Below are 23,956 nucleotides of genomic sequence, written 5' to 3'. Positions count from 1 at the left end.
CAAGATCATTGAAGCTATAGCTGCAAATGAGCATTTGGAGCTGTATGATAGGTGTGCCAGTAAACCAGAAGGGATCATTGACCTCAAGCTGGAAACCTCAAAAATCCGAGTTGAAGATGCGATATCGGCTGAAGTTGAAAAAAGATTGAAGGCTATGAATATAGGTACACAACGGGTGGCTCAAGTGCAACAAGCTCAACCTGTAATCTGTGAAATTTGCAATGGTCCTCATCAAACTGTTTGTTGTGTCGCAACCCCCAAGCAAGTTGAAGAAATCAAATTCTTGCGGCAAAATAATCCTTATTCTAACACCTATAATCCTGGGTGGAAGAATCATCCCAACTTCGCTTGGAAAGATCAACAACAACAACAACAAGGCCCTCAGAAAGCGGAGTGGGAAGTGGCTATCGAGAGATTGGCTGGACAATGCTCTCAGTTTCAAGAAGAGACAAGAAACAACCACAGGAACACCACAGCTTCAATAAAAAATCTGGAAGTTCAAGTGGGTCAAATAGCACAGCATATCACTCTACAGGCACAAGGTAACTTTCCGAGTGCAACTGTGAAAAATCCGAAAGATCAAGAGAAGATTAATGCTGTTACAACAAGGAGCAAAAGGGTGGCTGAATCAGAAAAAGAGAAAGAGGAAATAGATGACCCTATGGTAATAGAGGTGGATCTAGAAATAAGAGAGAATCCGAAAGAGCCAGAAGTTGCGATACCACCGGTTAAACCAGTTGAAGAAAAAAAGAAAGATGCTGAACCGGCGATCAAACTACCTTTCCCTTCCAGAGTGACAAAGAAGAAGTCAAAAGAGAAAGACTTCGAGAAGTTCACTAAATTGTTCAAAAAGCTAGAGGTAAATCTGCCATTCTTTGAAGCACTTGAGCACATGCCCTTGTATAAGAAATTTATGAAGGAGGTGTTGGTGAAAAAGAGATCAGTGGAAGGAGAATCAAAAATTGCAACCGAGAAGTGTGGAATAATCTCGTCAGAAAGAAAGATCCCGATAAAGAGGAAAGACCCTGGGGCGGTGGCAATACCATGCACTATCAAGAATATAGCATTTAAAAAGGTACTCCTCGATTCTGGGTCTAGTGTGAGTTTAATGCCTTTGTCCATTTTCAAAAAGCTTGAATTAGAAAAGATTAGTGAAAGTAAGACACAGTTAAGGTTCGCTGATCACACCGTCAAGAAATCCTATGGGGTAGCTGAAGATGTACTAGTGGAAGTTGATAAGTTTGTATTCCCTGTTGACTTCCACATCATGGATATTCCGGAAGACGAAGAAACTCCTATCCTTCTTGGGAGGCCATTTTTGTCAACAGGCCGCTGCAACCTCGACATTGAAAAAGGGACACTAACTCTAAAATCATTTGATGAACTTGAAGATGTTAGGAGTTAAGAAAAATAGGGCAGGTATGAATGAGAAGACTTCAGCTGGTATGACAGAAGGTGAGAAAGAAGGCAAAAATCCTAAAAATCTCCAAGAAAAAGTGTCAAGCATAGCCTCTCGGGTGGAACCAACTTATGCAGCTGTCAAAAGTCCTAAGAAAGCTAAGGAAGTCAAGAAGAATGTGGGAAGCAAATTGAAGAGAGAAGTTATCCATGCTTTGCATCTTCATGAGTTCGTGGTTGCGAAAGTGACAAGCAACAAGGTTTGGAAAAGGAAATACCCTCCATAATAAAGGGGAATGGACCGTCGAGCCATGCGACGTTAAACGAAGCGCTTCGTGGGAGGCAACCCACGGTTTTAATAATTAATTTCTCTGTTTGTTTATTTTATTTTCAGGAAATAAAAGAGGACGTCTCTAGTGAAAGCTTGGAAGTGATCATTAGAGTGCATTACCCTCTGTGAGTCACCTCTCTCAAGCTCGTTCTGAAACATTGAGGCCAATGTTTAGTTCAAGTTTGGGGGAGGCTCTTCTCTTTGCATTTTATTTTTATGTTATTTTTATGTTACTGGTATGATGTGAAACCATAAAGTGAATTCTTGCCCAAATTTTGACCGAAATTTTAATTTTTGTTGAAGAAGTTTTGATCCTAAAGAGCGACCGGGAATAGTATATAGAGATGAAGCGAGGATTGTTTGAGGACAGGAAGTGCGGAATAATGTGACAAGAGGTTTGTTTAAACACCCTTGGTTCCCTGAAAGAGATACGAGTCTAACGTGTAGATTTGCACCATAGTGCTTGTCTCCTGAGAAGTACTTCTCGAGTAGTTTATTGATACAGTCCGGCATAATTCGGATTCACTTGCATGATGGCTGGTTGAGAAAAAAAAAAGAGATATAAAGTTGGCACCAAATGATGAAAAGGCGGTAAAAGGCAATCGGCTCGCTAAGTTGGGTAACCCTCACCCGGTTATTCAGCCCAAAGGAGATTGATCCCCAAACGTCGTCCAAAAGGACAATATATAACTGCAAAGTTTGAAAATTTCATCGGTAATAAAAAGTAGCCAATGCTGCTAGTTTGGTGCCAGGAAAAGAAAATAAGAAGCCTTGATTCGTCTCATGCAGGTGATGATTATTATAAGAAATGCAGTGCCTTAATATGATTGTCCGAATGAAAGAGGAGGAAAATCGGAAAGAGACTTAAGTGCAAAGCATAGTTGGAGAGGTATCCGAAACGGGAGCTTGAGGTTTAATGTGGTAACAAAACTCGTCGCGTCATGTGAATGCCAAACCCACTGTTTCTTGATCAATACAGACGGATATCTCACGTATGAACACCGTGTGCTTTGAAGGTCATTAACTTTTGTAATTGTCGCTTGAGGTCAAGCAACGGTTTAAGTTTGGGGGAGTTTGATCAGTGGTTTTCACACATATATTTATCGTTGTTTTTAAGTATTTTTAAGTTATGTTATTGAGTGTTTTATTTTATTATTCGTCATTTTATGCTTTGGTTGTGTGTTTTAATGTTTTCAGGTTCATGTGGAGAAATCGGAGTAAATCAGTGCGAAACTCGGAAGTTTTGAGGAAGTTCAGAAAACATGCTTCAGGAGGCCTGACACGGGTGGCCGTGTTGCTCAACACGGGCCGTGTCAGGAGGAGAGCTGGGAGCAAAGTTTGAGAGGAAGGAAAAAACAGTGGTGCAACACGGGTGCCCGTGTTGCACAACACGGCCCGTGTTGGGTGATGACGCTGATTTCAGTGATTTTTATTATTTAGTTCAGTGGTTGGCCTGCAGGGGTGTTTTTGGAATTTCCAACCAACTTAAGTGAGTCTGCACTATTTAGGAGGGTTTCCAAGATGAATTAGGGATCTTTTTGCCACACGAAGAATTAGAGGATTGAGAGAAGAAGCCTATGCAATTGGAGAAGAACGAAGAACTCTCATGAGCGGAAGCCATTGAAGATCAAAGTTCATCATCTCTATTGTAATGTCTTTATTTAATATCTTTGTAATTTCTTTGGATGATATGAGTAGCTAAACCTCCCAATGCTAGGGGGGTGTCCCTGATTAACATTTGTGATGATTTTGAATTCCGAATTTCAATAACATGTTTCTCTTTTACATTCAATTTAATGGTATAAGGTTTTTAATGCTTTCCTCGTCGGACCAACTGGATTGATTTATGACTGACAATTAGGATTGACCTCCATTGTTAGGGTTTTTATACCATTATATTATAGTAGATATCACCTAGGACTAGGGATACCCTATAGTAACCGGATTGTTCTTGATTATAATAATATTTGATTTGATCACTAATTTCGAAGGACTTTGGGATTAGGGTTTCAATGTTCAAAAGTTTGCCCACTAAGGACTTAGGAGCAAACACCCTTAAGAACCGGTAATTGATGAGTTGAACTTTGTTAATGAAATAAGGGTTCAGAATTGTTACATGTTAATGCACACACCTACCCTGGCATGTTACTCATATTTGGACAATTCAACCTTTTTAAGTTTATTTGCAATTTAATTTATAATCACAAAAACCAAAACCCCAAGGCTTTTTGTTTAATTGAAGTGTGACTAACTCTATAATCTCACGCAGTCCTTGAGATCGATATTCGGGGAATTTTCCCTTTATTACTACAGAGGCAAAATAGTACACTTGCTATTTTACCGATCAAAACTGATATGGTTCGGAAGTTCATTTCCGAAATATATTACCTAACAAGTACCGAGAATCGAAAGGTTGTCAAGCTCGAGTACCGCTCTCCATCGCTTAACGACGAGGGAGACATTAAGTTCACACCTTTTGAGATCAAGAACGACGAAGACTTAGCGGTTATGTGGACAACGTTCGACCGATTTTCTTCGAAAGCCCCGATCGAGTTGGACGCCAAACTTCAAAGATCGGCGGACGGCGTTATCAAAATGTTGACTCATCCCCACCTACCCGTGTTCAACAAAATGTAACTTTGATTTTCAGTAATATTATCGTTGTAATCTTCACCCGATTAAATAAAGCGAATCGTTGTTATTTTTCATTTTGCTTCTGTCCAGACATAACTTCGGAAGTGCATTTCCGAATTCCATCATGGGGGGTGCGCTCGGAGATGAACTTCCGAAACACCACATTTTCTGAAAATTTAACTTTATTTCGGAGATGCATCTCCGAAATCAATTTTTTATATTAAAAAAAACACTTTTTCGGAAGTTCATTTCCGAAAACACCTTTTTTGCAAAAAAAAGTACCGTTTCGGAAATGAACTTCCGAAACAAGGGGTAGAGTGGTAAATTCACTAGGGGTGGGCAAGAAGGTTAGGAGGTGGCTAAAGAAATTCTCTTATTTTCCAGCGACATCCAATCTTCCAAGAAGATAAGATTGCATGGTTAACATACTAAACTCTTGATTATATATTTATGGTTATGTGTATTTTTTGCGTTTAAGGTATTTAAACTTAGGAAATTAGTACATGATAATTATTATAATGTTGAGTTACAATTGTTATTATTAGTAATGAAATTAAAAAAAAAACTTTATTATTGTTATTATTAATAAAAAAAATGTGTGCATGAGCATTTTTCCGTAAAAGAAGCATATTATATCGCAAAATTAAAGTAACATCAATAATTAATTTGATGCATAGCATATATTCACGCCATGAATTCTTCACTCATTCATGAATTATGTGTTTTTGCACCTTGAGAAAATATAGATGGAAAATGAACATTATTCTTCTTCCACAATGGATATGCTACGTTCTGAGCCTATGCAACTTGCTCAATTGATCATTCCAATTGAATCAGCTCATCGAACCATCTCGTACCTTGGCGATCTTGGTCTTTTTCAATTCAAAGATGTATGATCTCGACTTCTACGATCATATTTTTCAATTATGTTGTGTTTTTCTCCATACGTATGTATTAATCTTATAGATAAATCTTGTTTAAATAATCGATTTCTTCAGCTTAATGAAGATAAAAGCCCATTCCAACGAACTTATGCTTCTCAGGTACCTTTTGTTGCATTTTATAGAATTGATTTTACTATATTAGATTGTAAAAAGCTAAACATTATAACCATTAGGTTAAAAGATGCGGAGAAATGACGCGTACAATGCGATTATTTAAGGAACAAATGACAAAGGCCGGTATATCTCCCTCAACTCTATCAACACCAGCTGATGCGGATCTAGAAAAATTAGAGGTTGTGAAGTGTTTTAAAATTGTTATTATTTTTTCTTAAGGTAATAAAAAAATTCTTTATCATGTGAAAAAACTTTTCTCCGTCTATATTGTTTATAGGTTAAACTGGCGGAACTTGAAGCCGATCTACTTGAGATTAATGCAAATAATGAAAAGTTGCAACATGCTTATAATGAGCTTATAGAGTATAAGCTTGTTCTAGAGAAGGTAACATTTTTAATGTTCACCATTGGGATCATATTTAAATTTGTAATGCTTTAATTGTTTTATCATTTCAGGTTGGAGAGTTTTTTCCTTCCGCGCAAAATGGCGCTGTAGTTCGCCAAAGAGAACTTGGAGTTCAACCAATTGTCGAAGGGACTATTGACAGTCCATTATTAATTGAACAAGTATAATATCTAAGTTTATAGTTTTCAGGATCATCTTTAAGGGTGTGCAACGAGTTAACGCACATGACACAAAATTTGTCATAGTCAAATCGTAAATATCATACACATGGCCTTCAAAAACTTAAGACGGTCTTGAAAGTTTATATTCACAAAGTTTTCTCCATGTTTCTTATTGACGAAGTTAAGATTTTTGTTTTGTTTTGTAGGAGACAACAACATATCTGGTAAATCAGATTAAACTCGGGTTTATATGTGGTCTTGTTAATAGGGAAAAATCGATTCCGTTTGAACGGATTTTATTTCGTGCTACAAGAGGAAATGTGTTTCTGAGACAAGCTATGGTTGAAGATTATATTGTGGATCCTTTGTCAGGAGAGAAGGTTACTTATTATAAACTCTAAAATTAAAATCTTAACTATTTTTATTCATTTTAACTTATCTTTTTATAGGTTCATAAAAATGTGTTTGTTATATTCTATTCTGGAGAGAGAATAAAAAGTAAAATTACCAAAATTTGTGATGCTTTTGGAGCAAATCGTTATCCTTTTTCGGATGATTTGGGTAAACAATTTCAAACGATGACAGAGGTAAACACAATAGATTGTTGCATCATGAAATTTTTTTCTAAATAATATTTACCTTAGATGAAAGAGTTTTCTAAATAATATTTTTTCTAAATTTAATAATTTTCCATTGTGAACTTAGGTGTCAGGAAAACTTGCAGAATTAAAGACAACTATAGATATGGGTTTACTTCATCGAAGCAATTTGTTGCAGACAGTTGGATATGAATTTGAGCAATGGAACCTTTTGGTATGTTTGATAATTTCAATTTCAATTAGTATTTTTTACTAGTTTAAGAAACGAATAGATGGAGATAGAGTATTTTTTCCTGTCTAATCTCCCCCACTCACTACAACCAGGAATAGTCTATACAATATATGTTTCTCTTTTTCAATTTTGCTTTCTTATGTGAAAAAATCATTTTAAAGCTAACATTTTCTTTCATAAAATTTCATCAATAGTTGAAGAAGGAAAAATCCATCTATCACATTCTAAATATGCTAAGCATTAATGTGACAAAGAAATGTCTCCTTGCAGAAGGATGGTGTCCTCTTTCTGCAACAAGTCAGGTTTGCTTTTAAACCTACAAGTTTAATATTTAATAAGATATTCATAAACCTATATGAATTGTAACTTGTCTTAGCTAACTTAGCCAACTGATTTAAATTCAACATGCAGATTCAGAAAGTATTGTTGCAGGCAACTACAGACTGTAGCTCTCAAGTTGGGGCAATATTTCAAGTTTTACAAACAAAGGAGTTACCTCCCACATATTTTTGCACAAATAAATTTACTGCTTCTTTTCAAGAAATTGTAGATGCATATGGGTAAGTTACACAACATTTAATTCGTTCATACATACTCCTATTTTATCTGGATAATTAAAATGACATAGTTGAGTTGAGTGTAAGATATTAGTTCATGATTCAATCCTGCCGGTAGTATTTATTTATATTTTAATGTAAACAAGTTGTTGATAATTGTTTGATAGAATTGCCAAATATCAAGAAGCAAATCCCGGTGTATACACGATCATTACATTTCCGTTCCTTTTTGCTGTAATGTTTGGCGATTGGGGTCATGGCATATGCTTACTACTAGCAACATTGTATTTCATAATAAATGAGAAAAAATTTTCTTCTCAGGTACTTCATTCAATCACTATGTTCTCTATTCACTCTAAACATTTCCTTGTTTGTTGTATCAACCTCAAATTTATTTGATATTGTTAATTTGTAGAAACTTGGAGACATATTAGAAATGGTTTTTGGTGGAAGATATATTATTTTGTTGATGTCTCTCTTCTCAATTTACACCGGATTTATATACAATGAGTTCTTCTCTATTCCTTTTGAACTATTCGGACCAACGGCCTATGGATGTCGCGATTCTTCATGCAGGTGGTTGTAACTAAATTTATTTGACATATCAATGTTCTCTTATAATGATTATAGTCATGTTTAATATTACTTTTTCAGGGATGCTACTACAATAGGTTTGATAAAAATGCGTGACACATATCCATTTGGTGTGGATCCTAAATGGCATGGCACTCGTAGCGAACTTCCATTTCTTAACTCTCTGAAAATGAAGATGTCAATTCTACTTGGAGTATCTCAGATGAATCTCGGAATCATATTGAGTTACTATAATGCAAAATATTTTGAAAACAATATAAACATATGGTAATTTAGTCTTGTTTAGCCCTTTTCGCTTCGATTCGTCTCTCAAATATAAATACGTCTTGTTTGGTTTGTCTTTGTTGCTTCAGGCACCAATTTGTTCCGCAGATGATATTCTTGAATAGCCTATTTGGATACCTTTCACTCCTCATAATTGTAAAATGGTGCACTGGATCACAGGCTGACCTCTATCATGTCATGATATACATGTTCCTAAGTCCAACAGATGATTTGGGTGAAAACCAACTCTTTACTGGCCAAAAGTTTCTTCAAGTAAGAAATTTCATATTTCATTTAGAAGTGGATACACAATTTTCTATAGTAAAAATATGTCACATATAAACTGTCTATTATTTAACTGTTGTTAGGTTATATTACTACTTTTGGCACTTGTTGCTGTACCATGGATGTTATTGCCAAAGCCTTTTCTCCTAAAGAAACAACATAGAGAAGTATATATATGCTATAACTATTGTTAATCTTTTTTTAGTTTTTATTGGTTGTTATTGAAACTAATTTGTAATTTTTATTATCATGCTTTTTCAGAGGCATAAAGGTCAATCTTACTCTTTGCTCTTTGCCGGGGATGATCCTCTTGAATCACAGTCAGATGGTGTTCATCGTGACAATGATGATTTTGATTTCAGTGAGATTTTTGTGCACCAACTTATACATACAATAGAATTTGTGCTTGGAGCTGTGTCCAATACTGCTTCATATCTTCGGTTATGGGCCCTCAGGTAAGTAGTTGAAAGTTTCTGATGCCACTATGTGAATACTTCATATCATAAGCCATCATTTTAACTTTCTTTTGGTTTTTGGTCTTGTTTAGTCTAGCTCATTCCGAGTTGTCAAGCGTTTTCTATGACAAAGTTTTACTTCTGGCTCTCGGGTAAGTGCTAGTAATCAGGACCGTCTCAAGTTTTTAGAAGCTCAGTGTAATTTATTTGATGTATTTGTGTGATTGATGCAGGTATAACAATACGATTGTGCTCATTGTTGGCATTATCGTTTTTATAAGTGCGACAGTTGGAGTCTTGTTGGTAATGGAAAGTTTAAGTGCTTTCTTGCATGCTTTAAGACTTCATTGGGTAGAGTTCCAGAACAAATTTTATGAAGGAGATGGTTACAAGTTCTTACCATTTGCATTTGCAACCCTTGGCGATGAGGATGGACTGTAGTTGCTAAATACTAGGTGATGTTTAAAGATGAAAATATCTCATTTACTTCAAGAACTTATATAGTGTATATAATGATAAGTGTTCCTACATGTCACCCCGTTGTAGCTATGTATAACATGTATATTTTGTACATCAACTTTCCATTCAAACAATAGCTCATAAATAACAATAGAGTATTGTATTTCATGTTTGTTGTCCATTAGTATAAGTTAGTTAGGGGAGAGAGAATTTAGAGTGAGAAATGGAATAAAAGGTTATCATTTCATGGTCTTCACATAACTAGTATGAAGAAATAGCATAAAGAGTTCTAAATTTTCTAATTTTTCAATTGTGTCTTTATTTTTACAGCAAACAACTTCATTAGATGATAGAAACAAAGGAATTACATCATTTCTGTTTAGCTTAATTGAGACATGCTCTAACCATGTTCTACAACCAATAATTTTGAAATGTCTTAACTAAATACAAAATTAATTCTACGATTAATAAATAAATTGCGAGTCTTCTATATTGGACATAAGTTTCTGACAATTTTAACTATTACTTTATCTATTTTTAGGATAGAATTTTAGGGAAAGCAACAAAATTTTAGGGAAAAGTTAAAACACACCGTTTTAGGATTTAGGGGAAGCAATACATTAAAAAAAAAAGGGAATCAAATAATAATATATATAAAATTAAAAGAAAAATAATAATCACATAAAGGAGGAAGAAATAAATAGAAGAAAATGAAATTTAGAGAAGTTACGTCTGAGAAATTTTATGTGAAGACACCTTAAAATGAAATGAAAATTTTTCATATAATAATATTTTTTTAAGACATTATAGTAAATTTATATAGTACAGGAATTTTCATAAAATTAAAATTACAGTTTAAATTTTGAAAAAATATCTAACTTAATTGACATCCTTTAAATTTAATTAATTTAGATTTTAAAATTTAATAAAATTAATTCTCGAGACGTATATAATTCCAAATAATAAACCACTCATTATTCAATTTTCAAAAAATATCATAAAACATACTTATTAGAGGGGTGTATTAAAATAACACTAATGCGGATAGCAATGAGTATTATTATTGGCCCAAGCCCAAAGCCCATTTTAGTTTCAACAAATCGAAGTCAAATAAAATTGACCAGAAGAAGAAGAAGCAAAGAAAACCGTGTGGGAGACAACAACCATCGATGAAGGAAGAGAAAGAGAGAATAAAGATGGAAGAAGAAAACGGTTACGCCGGAAGTAGCGGTTCAACTCTGGAGACTTCAAAGGCGGAGAGATCCGTGTGGTTGATGAAGTGTCCGGTGGCTGTTGCTAAGTCATGGCAGAATCATCCTCCTTCTCAACCGCTTTCTAAAGTCGTTTTCTCTATTGATCCGTTGCTTCCTGAAGACGATCCTGCTCATCTTCAGGTTCTTCTTTTTCATCGCTTTTTTCACTTCGTTATGACGATTTTAACCCTAACTATTTGGTTTGATTGTTGTGGATAATTTTCTCTTTACCTTTGTTGAAACCCTATGCAATTGTAATTTTGGATTAGTGTGCTTAGATTGGAACACCTAATTTTAGGAATTGAATTTTTAGGAATCGGAGTTTGATCTTAAAGGCTATTAAATACAGTGTGATTGCTTTTGATTTGAGTTGTGTGTTTTTGTTTAGTAGGTTACTTGAATTTGTTGTTCTTATCCATGTAATTCTATAATATTATTATGTAATATTAGTTTTTTTATTATTGTAATTTGTTACTGATCATTGGAGCCTTCGGTCACTAATTTGGATTACACTTTATGTCGTGGTGACTGCTATAGCAGCTTAAGTCACAGAAAATTACAGAGAAGTCGTGGCACCTAGATAATCGTGCATATCACAATCAATATGAATCATTGTAATTTGTACATGCATATCTATTTCTGTTAAGAACCGCAAAATAAATCTTCATTCTGATGAATAGCATGAATCGTAACTTCCCCCTGAGCTTTTGGGCATCCAGCCTCTTGTCCACTTCATATAGTTGGCAACTAATATGAATTATTTTGAAATTTGCTTATAATATATCAACCGATATTTTTTTTTTTTGCATATGTCACTTGTTTGTTTGAATCATCTTTTTAAAAGTAGTTTTCTGATTAATTGTTTGAATCTCGATATGATAGCCATGAACTTTTTTAAGCCCATGTAAAATCTCATGTTGCCCTTGATTCGAATGTTGACCATGCTTTACAATTTTGGGGTCAGTCACCGTCTGCCGTTATCCAGGATTGATTACTAGGTTCTAAATCCAATCATTTCCATATTTCAAGGATTACTTACTAGTTATTATAGATGTTACATACTATTATGACATTCATATTTATTAACTGCGCAAGAGGAACAAAGATTTAGTTTCTAGATTCATCACCTTTTGATTGGATATTTTTTGCTTGTGTTGCTTTGAGACAATCACTGATTTATAACTCTTCATTATCATGTCAGTTTACAATGGAGATGTCTGGCACTGATTCTGTGAATATGGCGAAAGCTTATTCTTTGAATATGTTTAAAGACTTCGTTCCTATGTGCATCTTCTCTGAGACAAGTGAAGGTGAGAAGTGCATTCTCTGCCCAATTTTTCAGTTGTCACTGTTGTAGTTCCTACTTATCAATTGCAATTTCAAAATTCGAGCAAGTTTATAGTGGACACACGTTAGATGTCTAGCATCATGTAGATGATATGATGTTTATTTTTTAATATTTGGTTTAACCATGGTGACATGTAAAATAAAACTTGTGACATTGCCGTCAGGATTATGGTTCAAATCATGGTTATCAAATCTAGATTCAAATCGTGAATCTAAAGACCTTTTTATTGATTCATGAATTGAATCTTGTGACAACTAAATTATAATATACACGCGTCTATCATATTGAACCTCAAAATAATTCAAGAAAGTCAACTTTTAAATAATTAAAGAAAAGTGGTTGGTTACACAAAGTAGTTGGGGTTCATTAGAGTGCATCAGGTTGGGTTTCTTCATAGTTAATTGCAATTCGTCATAAAGAATCTGAATTCAAAATCAGATTCATGTCCAAATAGATTCACAGGAGAGATTGGTATCGGTTGAATTCTATTAATTATCAAATCAAGATAAGACTCACATGTATCGTAAGTTATGATATATGTGAATCTTATTTCGATTTGTTACTTTTCGTAAGTTCCAAATAGCCATGGTTCAACTATTGTGTTATTGGTGATTATGCTGAGTCAGTGGTTATTAAACTAGTTGAATTTCAACCATTATTTCATGTTAGTAATCATAAGTGCCCAACCAATGATCTGTTATTTTTTTTCGGAGTTCCTGATACTGTGAGTAGTGGTTTATATTTTAAATTAAAACCTTATTTTTCTTTTTGTTGTCACAATAAAGTTTGGCTTCCTTGAGTTAGGTAACAGTTTTACCTTTATTTTAGGTGACAAGGTTTCAATGGAAGGGAAAGTAGAGCATAAGTTTGATATGAAACCACGCCATGAAAACATTGATGATTATGGAAAATTGTGCCGGGAGAGGACAAAGAAATCTATGATTAAAAATCGACAAGTACAGGTAGTATTTCATGTTTATCAATGAATTATCACTTAATTCTTATTTTTATATGTTTGATAAAATAATTGATTCTTTGGTTCCCTTGATTCAACTGCAAGGTTATTGAGGATATTCGTGGAGTCCACATGAGGCCAATGCCTGGAATGGTTGGCTTAGTTTCAACCAATTTTAAGGTACTTATTTTGCATATGGGTTGTAATGTTGAAAATTTGAAATTCATATCACAACTCTAAAACACTGAAACGCCGACGAAATTGATGCAAATCAGAAAAATAATTAATTGGAATTGCTCCTTCGAGAAGGTTTATTTCTGCAAATGTGTGCGTGCTAATTCTACGGAGCTTTTTCTTATTCTTATGAAACTCTTGTAGGATAAAAAGAGGACACAACCAGTCAAACAAACTGATACAAAGAGAACAAGAAGAGACCGGGGAGAGCTGGAGGATATTATGTTCAAACTATTTGAAAGACAGCCTAACTGGGCCTTGAAGCAACTTGTCCAAGAAACTGATCAACCCGCGGTATTTTTTTTTCTGCCCTTTTGTTTTAGTGCGGCATTGGTACCTGGCTGAATCTGATTTTGGTTTCTCATAGAGCTCTGGCATTTAAGGCTTAAGTTAGTAACCTGATGTTTCTGTTGCAGCAATTCTTGAAAGAGATCTTGAATGAGCTGTGTGTATACAACAAAAGAGGTGCCAACCAAGGAACTTACGAGCTGAAGCCTGAATACAAGAAATCGGTTGAAGAAACAAATGCTGAATAAGTGCTTTGTTCTTTACATTATAACTATCTAACTTTGCATATTTGATTTCCGGTGTGTTTGGTTGAATCATGATGAGCTAACATAATACTGCAAAAATTTGGGGTATAGTTTTTGTAAAATCAGGGTGCTGCCCACCATAATATCAAACATGCAATGAATATATGTCGGCTCCATAGAGCTTTTCAGATAATTTTGTGTAAAGTGTAGAGTAACTAGTGTACTGTCTTTGTTTTTGGAGGCTACTATTCTTTCTCTGGGTTACATTACAGCAAGTGTCTGTTCAAATTCATTTTCTTATTGTTTAGTCACATTAAGAAATATCTTCAACTGATGAACAAATGATCTTCGATTCATACAAGAGATTTGTAAGTCGGAATTTGTTAAGTACTGTGATGTTTGTTAAACGAATTGACCTTAGGTCATCAAGTAAATTTAGCTTTCCCCTCGAACTAATTAAAATAACCAAAATTTGTTAGGCGAAAATAAACTTATCTAAGTGAATCTATCCTATTCTACTTTTCAACTTTCATTTTAACTCACGGGTGCAGTTATCGTGCATAGATAAAAATCTATGCACCATACATAGATTATTATGGATCCTTGGATTATTGGATCAAATTCTAGACATCAATTGTTATTACTCAATACTCACCACTCAATACTGGATTAAAAACATGATCCAAAGGTTTATGTAGGCTGCATAAGTAAAATTCTTATGCATATTAGCCAAAGCCGCTCATAGGATAACCATGTGCAATCAGGATGTTTTATTGTTATTGTTTGTCTATTATGTTTGTATTGCAATTGAGTCAGACACAACAATAAATTTGCACTAGCACCTCTTTTAAAATTGCTATTGCATTGCATGCATAAAATATTCCTTTGACCTTCTATCAAAATAAAAATCCTTTGACCAAAGTCAATGTAAATGACTCAACTCAAGAAAATGTATGATCTGAATCAAGTATTTTTGTTCAGCATGATTAGAATCATAAAATGTTTTGAATCATGTGTTATGGGTACTTTTGTTGAGCACGATTCAAATCATGGCTTTTTTTTTTCCTTCCAAAAATTGAACTCGAGATATGTGATTTGATTTATGGTTCTATCTAAATAGAACTATGAGTAGATTTTTGTAAAATATTTTTATTCTGGTAATGTGATTTGATTCACAAAACTTCATACTTCGAATTAAATGAAAAATTTCAAATTTTATTTTATTTTAGATTTAGTGATTCAATTCACAACCACATAAATCGATACAAACAACACTTCTTCAAATTTTATTAAAGTTTGTGAAACGTAACTCAATTCATTGATTCGAATCACATCACCCGAGTCATGATTCGAATCATAATTTGAAATTTCAACCTTTTTTTTAACTACTTAATTCCATTTCCTTCATTAGTTAACTATAATCCAAATGTCATGTTTACACTCTTTATGTGTGGATCATCTAACACATTTAAAAACATTTTTTCTTCATTAGTTTCATAATAGATTAAAAATTAAAAGAGTCATTTTTTAAAACAAAATCATCTTCTTTCTCAGCTTTTTCAACAACAACCGATTTGAAATACATCTACTTAATATAAATCTAAGGTTGTCATACCAACCCTAGACACATGTCATACTATTAACTACTCTAACATCAACCCTATTTATAATCCTTTATCTTATGTATTATATAAAATTTATACGCTTCATGAATAATATAAAATTTTAATTAATAATATAATAGTATAAAACAATATTATTAACATGATTTTTGTTTTTCTATACTAAAATAATTTTTTTAAATTGATCAAATAATAATAATAATATAATATTTATATGTTTCATGAATAATATAAAATTCTAATTAATAATATAATAGTAGAAAAAATTATTATTAACAATATTATTATTTTTATATATCAAATAATTTTTTAAATTGATCAACTAAAAATAATAATAATAATACTTTCTTCAACTTTTCCTATTATATTATATTATATTTAAATTGAGATATTTCTTCAACTTTTTCTATTCCATAACTACTTCATCACCCACTAAAAACCTGTATCCTTAAATAAAATAAAATTTCACTATATTTTATTCTATTTCAATGAAATATTTATAAATATACAATTAAAATAATATAAAAATCAATATTAATAAATATACAATTAATATAAAAAATAAATATATTTTAGTTAAATTACAAACATTTTAAAAAACATCAATTTATATTAATAATAATCATTATTTTCTAACCTTTAAATATTTTTCTTTTCATATTCCATAACTCTCCATAATACTAATTAATGACAAATTTTAATTATTAAAATTGTATGTTACAATTTTTAATAAGATTTATTCTGCTTTTAATAATCATTGTTGTTGTGTATATAAATACATAATTTGTAGATAAGTTTTATATATAATCCTTTTCATCATTCATTTTTTGATTTTGTATTGATACTTTCATTTCTTTTCTTATTCTATGATCTAACTATTATTTATTTATATGATATGTAACTCAACTTCTATTATATTAATTATTGTCTATATTTCAACTACACTTTTAAATTTTATGTGGTAGATCTTTGTTTTTCTACCCAAACAATGCAAATAAGTAATCTATTTTTTTATTTATTTTGTATTGATATTTTTATTTTATTTTCTAATTTTTGACATATATTTTAAATATTTTTTTTAATTTATGTTGCAGGTTTATGGCTTTACTTACTATATTATATCCATTACCTACATATTGTAGCTATATTTTTTGTAATAATTTTCTTATATTATTTTGTTATCTATTTTCATAGATTTCTCTTCTATATATTGGTTAATTTGAATATAACTATTTTTATACGAGTGTGAAGAAGAAGGCGGATTCACATTGTTACAATAATTATAAATAATTGTATTATAATAATATATATATATATATATATATATATATATATATATATATATATATATATATATATATATATATATATATATTGTTGTAATTGTATTATAAATAATTATAACAATAATATATTATGATGAGTTTTTCTTTGTGAGTTTCAATTTTATTAATTTGAAGAAGAATCAAGTTATTTTTATGAGTTTGTAAATTTTAAATGATTTAATTTAAAAAATTCATCTTAATTGAAAATAAAATTTTTTCTAGATAAGAGAGAATCTAGTCAATAAAGATGATTACATTTAAATATAGATATTATTATTAAACAAATTAAAGAATTTAAATTTTAAAGTGATAAAATAAAATAAAAAGTTAAAAAGGTAGATTTTGATCTAATAATTAATTAATTTCTTATTATAAATTTTAATTTTATTTACATTGTTATTATATTATTTTATTCTTAAAATTTACAAATAATATTCTTTTTGGTTACTATCAATAAAGTTTTTAATAAGCGTTTTACAAATATTTTTGAAAAATGAAGTAATTTTAAATTTATATATTTTAACATATAATTTTATTCTCACTCAATGTAGTTTTTTGAAAAATGTGTTTCAATAACAATTAATAATTTATTTACATAAATTTTTATTATTAGTTTTTAATGTTATCATCGTTATATTGTATTTTAATTACAATTTATTTTTAGAACAAAAATCGTTTACAAATTTTTAATTATATTATTTATAATTATTGCAAAAATTAATGTTTACAAAATTAAGAGTTTTATGAAACGGTCTATTATAATATCATTTTATTATTCTGAAATTGATAAATCTGTCCCCATTTCTTCCTTAAATAGTTAAACTCCTCTCACTTTCTTTCTCACACATATATTTTAGAATTTGAAGAGTAACCTCACAAAGCATGGACAAAAAAACAAAAAATATTACGTATTCAAGGTCTCAGTTTTTCAATTATTGATTAATTTATTTTATAAACTAAAGTATTAGAATGACAAATGATCCTTACATTATATACATTAATATAAAACGGTAGAATTGACCCCTCATTACTTTAAAATTTTTAATAATAAAAAAATATCTTTATAAAATATTTTATAGTAATAATAATGAAATGAATATCAATAAATAAAATTAACGAATAATCTAAAATTTATGAAAATATAAAAAAAATTAATAGCCAGGAGGAAGATAATGAAAGGTTGCAAAATTAGAGTAAATACAATACAATATCAAAAGTTAATAATTTAGAAATTTCATTGATTAAGTAAATATATAAATATAACTGTTAAATTTTTCAACTGTTTTTTTTTTCTATTTTATAACTCCTATCATTTTTGATAAAAAAAAACTCCTATCATTTATTTTTATTTATTCAGTCAATTATTATCTTAATACAAATTTTAAATAACAATTAAATCAATTAATTATTTATTTATATTATTATAATTATAATTAATGGTATATAAATGTGTGACATTGATTTATGATTTTTTATAGATTTTATAGTCATAATAATAAATATAATAATAATATTTTAAATTTTAAAATATTATATACAAAAACAATAACATATTATAGACAAACCGCGCATCGCGCGGGTTATATACTAGTTTTTTTAAATATAGCGTTTCAAATTTTTTTCAAAATTATTTGGCTGACTGACTTTCTCTTGAAAATAAATATTTAACTATCGCTCACAACATTTAGACACAAGAATACAAGAGAAAATAAAAAAGTCAAAAACAAATTTAATTTAAAAAAAAAACATTTTGTAACGAAGAACTAGAATCTATTAAATAATTTTAGACAAACTTCTTTCTTTACAAAACTAAAAAATATTCTTTACAAAACTATATTAAATTATTTTAACAAATATATTTTCAATCAACACCAAAAAACTATAATGAAGATAGTCTTTATCTTAAAGTTTGATCTTAGGAGAGTTAAATTAGATCCAATTTAAACTTTAAAATGATATAGATAAGAGCTTCTGTAAAACTGATATATGTCAATGTCTTGAGCGTGCAAGGCGTTAGAGTGTATCGCATTGTATGAAATATGATTGATATCTAATTATTCAATACTTGACAATATCATATCAGTATTAAAAACTAGAGGCTAATTAATTAGTAAGTAAACTTGCATGAGGTTTTGCCTTATGTGGAATGCATATATAACTAAATCAAGAGTACATCAAGTGGAGTTTTGAATGAGAACACTTGGAAGAATAAAGAGATGGCGATAGCCATTGAGGTCACACCACACCATACGTCTTCTATCGTGATGTTCAACTAGGAATCTTCTTTGTCTTCTTTTTAGAAGATTTTTAGGCATCCTTTTCACCCTCAAATTAAGATTCCCCATTACCATCTTCTCAATAATGTAAAGAAAAAAAATATATCAACTTCAACTTCAAATAGACTTTGCATTGTATAGTGGGTGTTGGGGGGTTGGATGTCCCATATTGGGACCCTTCTACCACCATCAGAGACATTTTAAGGAAAATGAAAAATTTATTAGGACTTTGTCGCTCCCATGAACATGGATTTCAAAGGAAGCATGCTTGATAATCCAAGAGAGGGACACATATAAGAAAACAACAGTTTTGGTTGTGCTTATACAACATTAGGAACCTAATTGAATTTTAAAAATTGACAAATGATCTCTTGTTCTATTAGATAATTAGATAATATCTAATTCACCTTTGTTAGGAACCAAAACACGTATGTGAAAGTATAAGGAAATTGACAGGGATAATTTTTTTTATGTATTGAAATAAATAATTTGGCTCATATATAGCCTTACATAGATGAGAAATTGAAATAAAAACTAGTCATGTTTTCACCCCACTACCAGCACTTTCTAATAATATGCTAGACTAATTTAAAAGAAATAAATACTCTTAAAAGACATAGAAATCTTAAAACTGACTAATAAATCATCCTTTAAACTGAATGCTATATGCAATCAGTTTATATCACTCTTTGAACAAACTCTTAGAGATCATCCTAGCTTTAGGAAAACATTCATCTTGGCTTTAGGAAAACATTCATCTTGAGTGATTTTGTCATGATATTTGTCAATTGTTCTTGTGTGCTACAGTGTATCAGCTCAACAGTTTCAGCCTTTGTCAGATTCCAAAGGAAATGAAAAATGAACATCAATATGCTTACAACAACCATTCATTATTGGATTCTTCGAAAGCTTAATAGCATAACTAATATCACCATGAATCATAATGGCTTTGCTCTGATTTTTACACTTTTTTCACCCATATGACTTGACATGCACATGAAATTGCACCTATAAACTTTGCTTTTGTGTATGATAGACTCGCCATTGGTTGTTTTCTCGATGGCCAAGAAACAACACATGAACTCAACAAGAAAATATAACCCGAAGTACTTTTCTTATCATCCAAGTCCTCTACATAATCGTTGTCAATGTAAGTCACAAGCTCATTGTTTCCTTCCTTAATGTAAAAGATTCCAAACTCAACTGTTCCTCTTAAATATCTTAACACCCTTTTGGCCATTTGTAAATGTAGTTCAGTAGGATTCTCCATATACCTACTAATTAGATTCACCACAAACATCATATCGGGTCGAGTAAATGTTAGATACATAAGGTTTCCTATAATTTTTCTATAGTATGTCTTGTCAACCTTTACACTAGACTCATATTTTGTGAGTTTAACACCAGGAACAATTAGATTGTACATTGAGTTATTTCTATCCAGTCCAAACTATTTCAACATCTCTAATGCATACTTCTTCTGACATAAGAAAATTCCATCTGATCGTGGCATCACTTCAAGACTAAGAAAGCATCTATTTTACCAAAAGCTGCCATGTCAAATTCACGCTTCATAGAGCTTTTAAATTTTAGTAACTTTAGCTCGTCATTTCCGGTAAAAATGAGATCATCAACATACAAACAATTAATACTATACCTTTTTTTTTGTCTTCAAAACAAGGTATGTTCGCAGTCACACTTCTCAAAACTTTCCTTTAGAAAATATGATTTTACACGATTGTACTAAGCACATGGTGCTTGCTTAAGCCCATAAAGAATATTTTTAATTTTATAGACTTTATGCTCATTACCTTTTTGTACATAACCACAAGGACGGTCCACATACATTGTTTCATTCAACTCTCCATGCAAAATTTCCGACTTTACATGCAGTTGATAGATTGTCCATCCTTTTCGAGCTGCGAATGCTACCACCAAACGAATTGTCTCCATGTAAGCCACCGATTCAAATACTTCTATATAGTCTACCCCATACTCTTGGGCATACCCCTTCATTACTAGCCTTGCTTTGTACTTGTTCACTTCTCCGTTCTCTTTAAATTTTGTCTTGTAAACCCATTTCACTCCAACTTTCTTTGCTTCTTTAGGTAATTCCATCAATTCCCATGTGCCATTTCTTTTTATTGTCTTCATCTCCACATCCATGGATTTCCTCTATTCTTCAATTTTAACAACACCATCAAAGTGAGCAGGATCACCATCACCAATTGCAAACATAGCAAAATTAACATAACATTTCCTTTTGAAATTCCTTTTCCACTTTCATAGTCTTCCATCCAAAGTGGTGGTCTTCTACACCTTCATTCCTTAGAATTAGAAGTGTTATTATCTTTTTCTATAGAATTAGAGGAGACATTTTCCTCTTCTTCTATATCAGAAATATGATCAGATTCATGCCTAACTTCATTTTCTTCTTCGATATTAACTTCCACATCCTTATCATCCCAATTTAAGTCACAAGAGATGGCTTCTTCACACTTCTTATCCCAATATCATCCCTGGTCTTCTTCAAAAACAACAACCGTAGTTGTTATGATCTTTTGTGAAATTGAATCATAAAGCTTACATGCTTTTGATACTTCACTGACCCCTAACAAAACACAACACAAACTTTTATCATCCATCTTAGATCTTTTAGCATCAGGTACATGAACATGAGAAATACATCCAAAAACTCTAAAAATACTTAACTGAAGGCTTGATCCTGCTCTAAGCTTCTTCTGGTGTCTTATTCCTTACTACTAACGTCGGGCTCCAATTCAGGACATGCACAGACCAATTTACATCTTCAGGCCAGAAGATTTTGGGAATTATCTTCTATGAGAGCATGCTCTGAAACCATGTTTATAATGGTTCTATTGTTTGTTCTACAATCCCATTATGTTGCAAGGTATATGCAACAGTTAATTGCTTTCTTATACCATTTTCACAACAAAAATTGGTGAATTGGCGTGATGTAAACTCTCCCCCGCGGTAAATGTGCAAGCCTCAGATAAATGAATTTGCTTCCTTTTTAACATAAATCTTAAAAAGTTTGAAAGCATAAAATGCTTTTGATTCTTCTGTTAAGAAGATCCACGTTTTTCTACTGAAATCATCAAAAAAAGTGATCAGATACCTCTTCTTGCTATTTGAGATAGGTTTGATTGGTCTAGAAAATATCAACATCTTGCTCCTATCACACAACTCCGGTTAAAACCTTCGAAAAGAACATACTCAATCATTGAACGATCAACATCAAATGAAGGATCCTCTTGTTCAAAGAACGACAGAGAATATGAAGAAGTTTCTTCAACATTAGAACAAATAAGAGGAAAAGAGACATCAATCTTAGGGAGAACATTGAAAGAATCATCTTGAAACAAAGAAGATATAATATGCTCAAAAAGCACCCAATAAGGAAGATGCAATCTTGAGACTAGAAAATGAAGATCTCAGAAAAGAGAAGTATCCAGTATATAAATGCACCCAATATATGAAAACTGGACACTTGAAATATTTTTTCTTTAAATGGAAAAGATCTAAAGGTAATGCCTTAGATCTTTTGTGACTAATGCACACGAGCCCAAGAAGATATTTTGGGCACCAAAGGTGAAATCATAATTGTTTTGCAGGAATGCTTTGTAGCTTGAAGTTTAAATGATTATTTAAAAGAAGCTGTATAAAGTATCACTATACTCTAGAAGTATACAGAGTTTGAAGTCTTTGATCCGGAGGATGAACAATGATGACGAATGTCAACCGTTGTGATCAAAACAATGTATTTTTGAGAGTAACCTCAAATTAATGATATGAAAATATCAGTTAAATGAATACGTATGTAATGGGCTAATCCATTTTATTATTTTACCAATTCTCACTTCCAATGATGTTTAGAGAAGGATACATCGTATGATGTTCCCTCATGGGAAAAATATTTATCAAGAAATTTCTTGATAAATAGAGGTAAAATTATGTTAAGGTTGAAATGATCAGGAAAATGTGATTAACCCCTTAATATAATTATTTTATTGTAATTATTTTTTCTCAGTTGAATAAAATTCTTCCTAACCCATAAAATGAGAATTTGTGTTATTCCATAGCTAAAGGTGCCAACAAAGACAAATGGGGGTACATAAAATCCAGTAAAAGGCCCAATAAGCACCTAAAAATATGAAAGACGATGTCTTAATCGATTAACACATTTTGCTAATCGACTAAGAAATTCTGGAAAATACATTTTCAAATCAATTCCGTGCACATCTTACGCGCCAAGACAATCAAATCCCATCAGTTATGGAAATCTTGTCAAAAATAGAAAGATCGACAAATCTAACTGATTCGAAGAAGAATCTAATCGATTAGGAAACTCAAATAAGGAAACTTTGGATCTGATTTTTAGACAACCGAATTTGCCCATCAAAATCTCTAATTCCACACGCTAAAATGCTTCAGAAGGTCACACTATAAATAGGTACCAATCATAACTCTTCTTGCATCTCATTCTCACTCTTTCACACTATTTTCTTTATGTGAGATATCTTTTCTATTTTGCCATAAAATTCACCATGGCATCCTCAAATGAACAACCCAAGGAAAATCTAAAACATCCCCGCCTCCTTAGCCTAGTCAATCCAAAAGAAAAGGAAAAGATGACATTACTAAATAAAAAGGTTAATCGACCGTGGTTCTTAGAAGTAAGTATGTTAACAAGTCACAAACCTTATCGTCAAATTGTTGAACCTTGCTTTGCAAGTAATAGATTTTTGTTTTGACGATAACAACTGCGAAGATCTGAAAAAGGTCAGAAAAGAAAGATAACATAAACATGATGACAATTGTGAAGAACATAACAAATATTTAACATGACTAAGATGAAACATGATAACAACTATAAAAGATCAGAAAATATGATATTCAACATGATAAAGATGCAACAATCAAGAAAGTCAACCAATGCACTTAAGCGGTTAAAGA

The 23,956-nt window shown here is 31.5% G+C and overlaps 3 protein-coding genes across 3 annotated transcripts; 2 read left to right on the top strand and 1 right to left on the bottom strand.

The window, feature by feature from the left end:
- Positions 1 to 5,073: 5,073 nt before the first annotated feature.
- LOC131654850 (V-type proton ATPase subunit a2-like) lies at positions 5,074 to 9,601 on the top strand. The gene is made up of 18 exons (XM_058924778.1): positions 5,074 to 5,253; positions 5,362 to 5,406; positions 5,481 to 5,600; positions 5,699 to 5,806; positions 5,878 to 5,988; positions 6,195 to 6,368; positions 6,438 to 6,575; positions 6,694 to 6,801; positions 7,014 to 7,121; positions 7,231 to 7,379; positions 7,544 to 7,697; positions 7,792 to 7,952; positions 8,031 to 8,237; positions 8,324 to 8,507; positions 8,603 to 8,686; positions 8,781 to 8,974; positions 9,067 to 9,126; positions 9,208 to 9,601. Exons 1-18 carry the CDS (start codon positions 5,110 to 5,112, stop codon positions 9,413 to 9,415), a joined length of 2,457 nt encoding a protein of 818 aa, XP_058780761.1. The 5' UTR covers positions 5,074 to 5,109; the 3' UTR covers positions 9,416 to 9,601.
- A 973-nt stretch (positions 9,602 to 10,574) lies between these two features.
- On the top strand, positions 10,575 to 13,949 carry LOC131660215 (transcription initiation factor IIF subunit beta-like). The gene is made up of 6 exons (XM_058929394.1): positions 10,575 to 10,827; positions 11,888 to 11,996; positions 12,863 to 12,996; positions 13,095 to 13,169; positions 13,368 to 13,517; positions 13,640 to 13,949. Exons 1-6 carry the CDS (start codon positions 10,603 to 10,605, stop codon positions 13,757 to 13,759), a joined length of 813 nt encoding a protein of 270 aa, XP_058785377.1. The 5' UTR covers positions 10,575 to 10,602; the 3' UTR covers positions 13,760 to 13,949.
- Positions 13,950 to 19,940: 5,991 nt separating this feature from the next.
- LOC131657501 (secreted RxLR effector protein 161-like) lies at positions 19,941 to 20,405 on the bottom strand. The gene has a single exon (XM_058926891.1). It carries the CDS (start codon positions 20,403 to 20,405, stop codon positions 19,941 to 19,943), a length of 465 nt encoding a protein of 154 aa, XP_058782874.1.
- Between the last annotated feature and the right edge of the window lie 3,551 nt (positions 20,406 to 23,956).

Source organism: Vicia villosa, linkage group LG3, assembly GCF_029867415.1.
Source record: "Vicia villosa cultivar HV-30 ecotype Madison, WI linkage group LG3, Vvil1.0, whole genome shotgun sequence".
Lineage (NCBI taxonomy): Eukaryota > Viridiplantae > Streptophyta > Magnoliopsida > Fabales > Fabaceae > Vicia > Vicia villosa.
Note: the sequence above shows the minus strand (reverse complement) of the source record. Positions and strands in the feature narration are given on the sequence as shown.

Coding starts and splice junctions, on each gene's coding strand:
- LOC131654850 (XM_058924778.1), top strand. CDS start 5,110: ATGGAAAATGAACATTATTCTTCTTCCACAATGGATATGCTACGTTCT. Junction 6,802..7,013: donor TTGAGCAATGGAACCTTTTG/GTATGTTTGATA, acceptor TTTCATCAATAG/TTGAAGAAGGAAAAATCCAT. Junction 7,698..7,791: donor AGAAAAAATTTTCTTCTCAG/GTACTTCATTCA, acceptor GTTAATTTGTAG/AAACTTGGAGACATATTAGA.
- LOC131660215 (XM_058929394.1), top strand. CDS start 10,603: ATGAAGGAAGAGAAAGAGAGAATAAAGATGGAAGAAGAAAACGGTTAC. Junction 11,997..12,862: donor CTTCTCTGAGACAAGTGAAG/GTGAGAAGTGCA, acceptor CCTTTATTTTAG/GTGACAAGGTTTCAATGGAA. Junction 13,170..13,367: donor TAGTTTCAACCAATTTTAAG/GTACTTATTTTG, acceptor AAACTCTTGTAG/GATAAAAAGAGGACACAACC.
- LOC131657501 (XM_058926891.1), bottom strand. CDS start 20,405: ATGTACAATCTAATTGTTCCTGGTGTTAAACTCACAAAATATGAGTCT.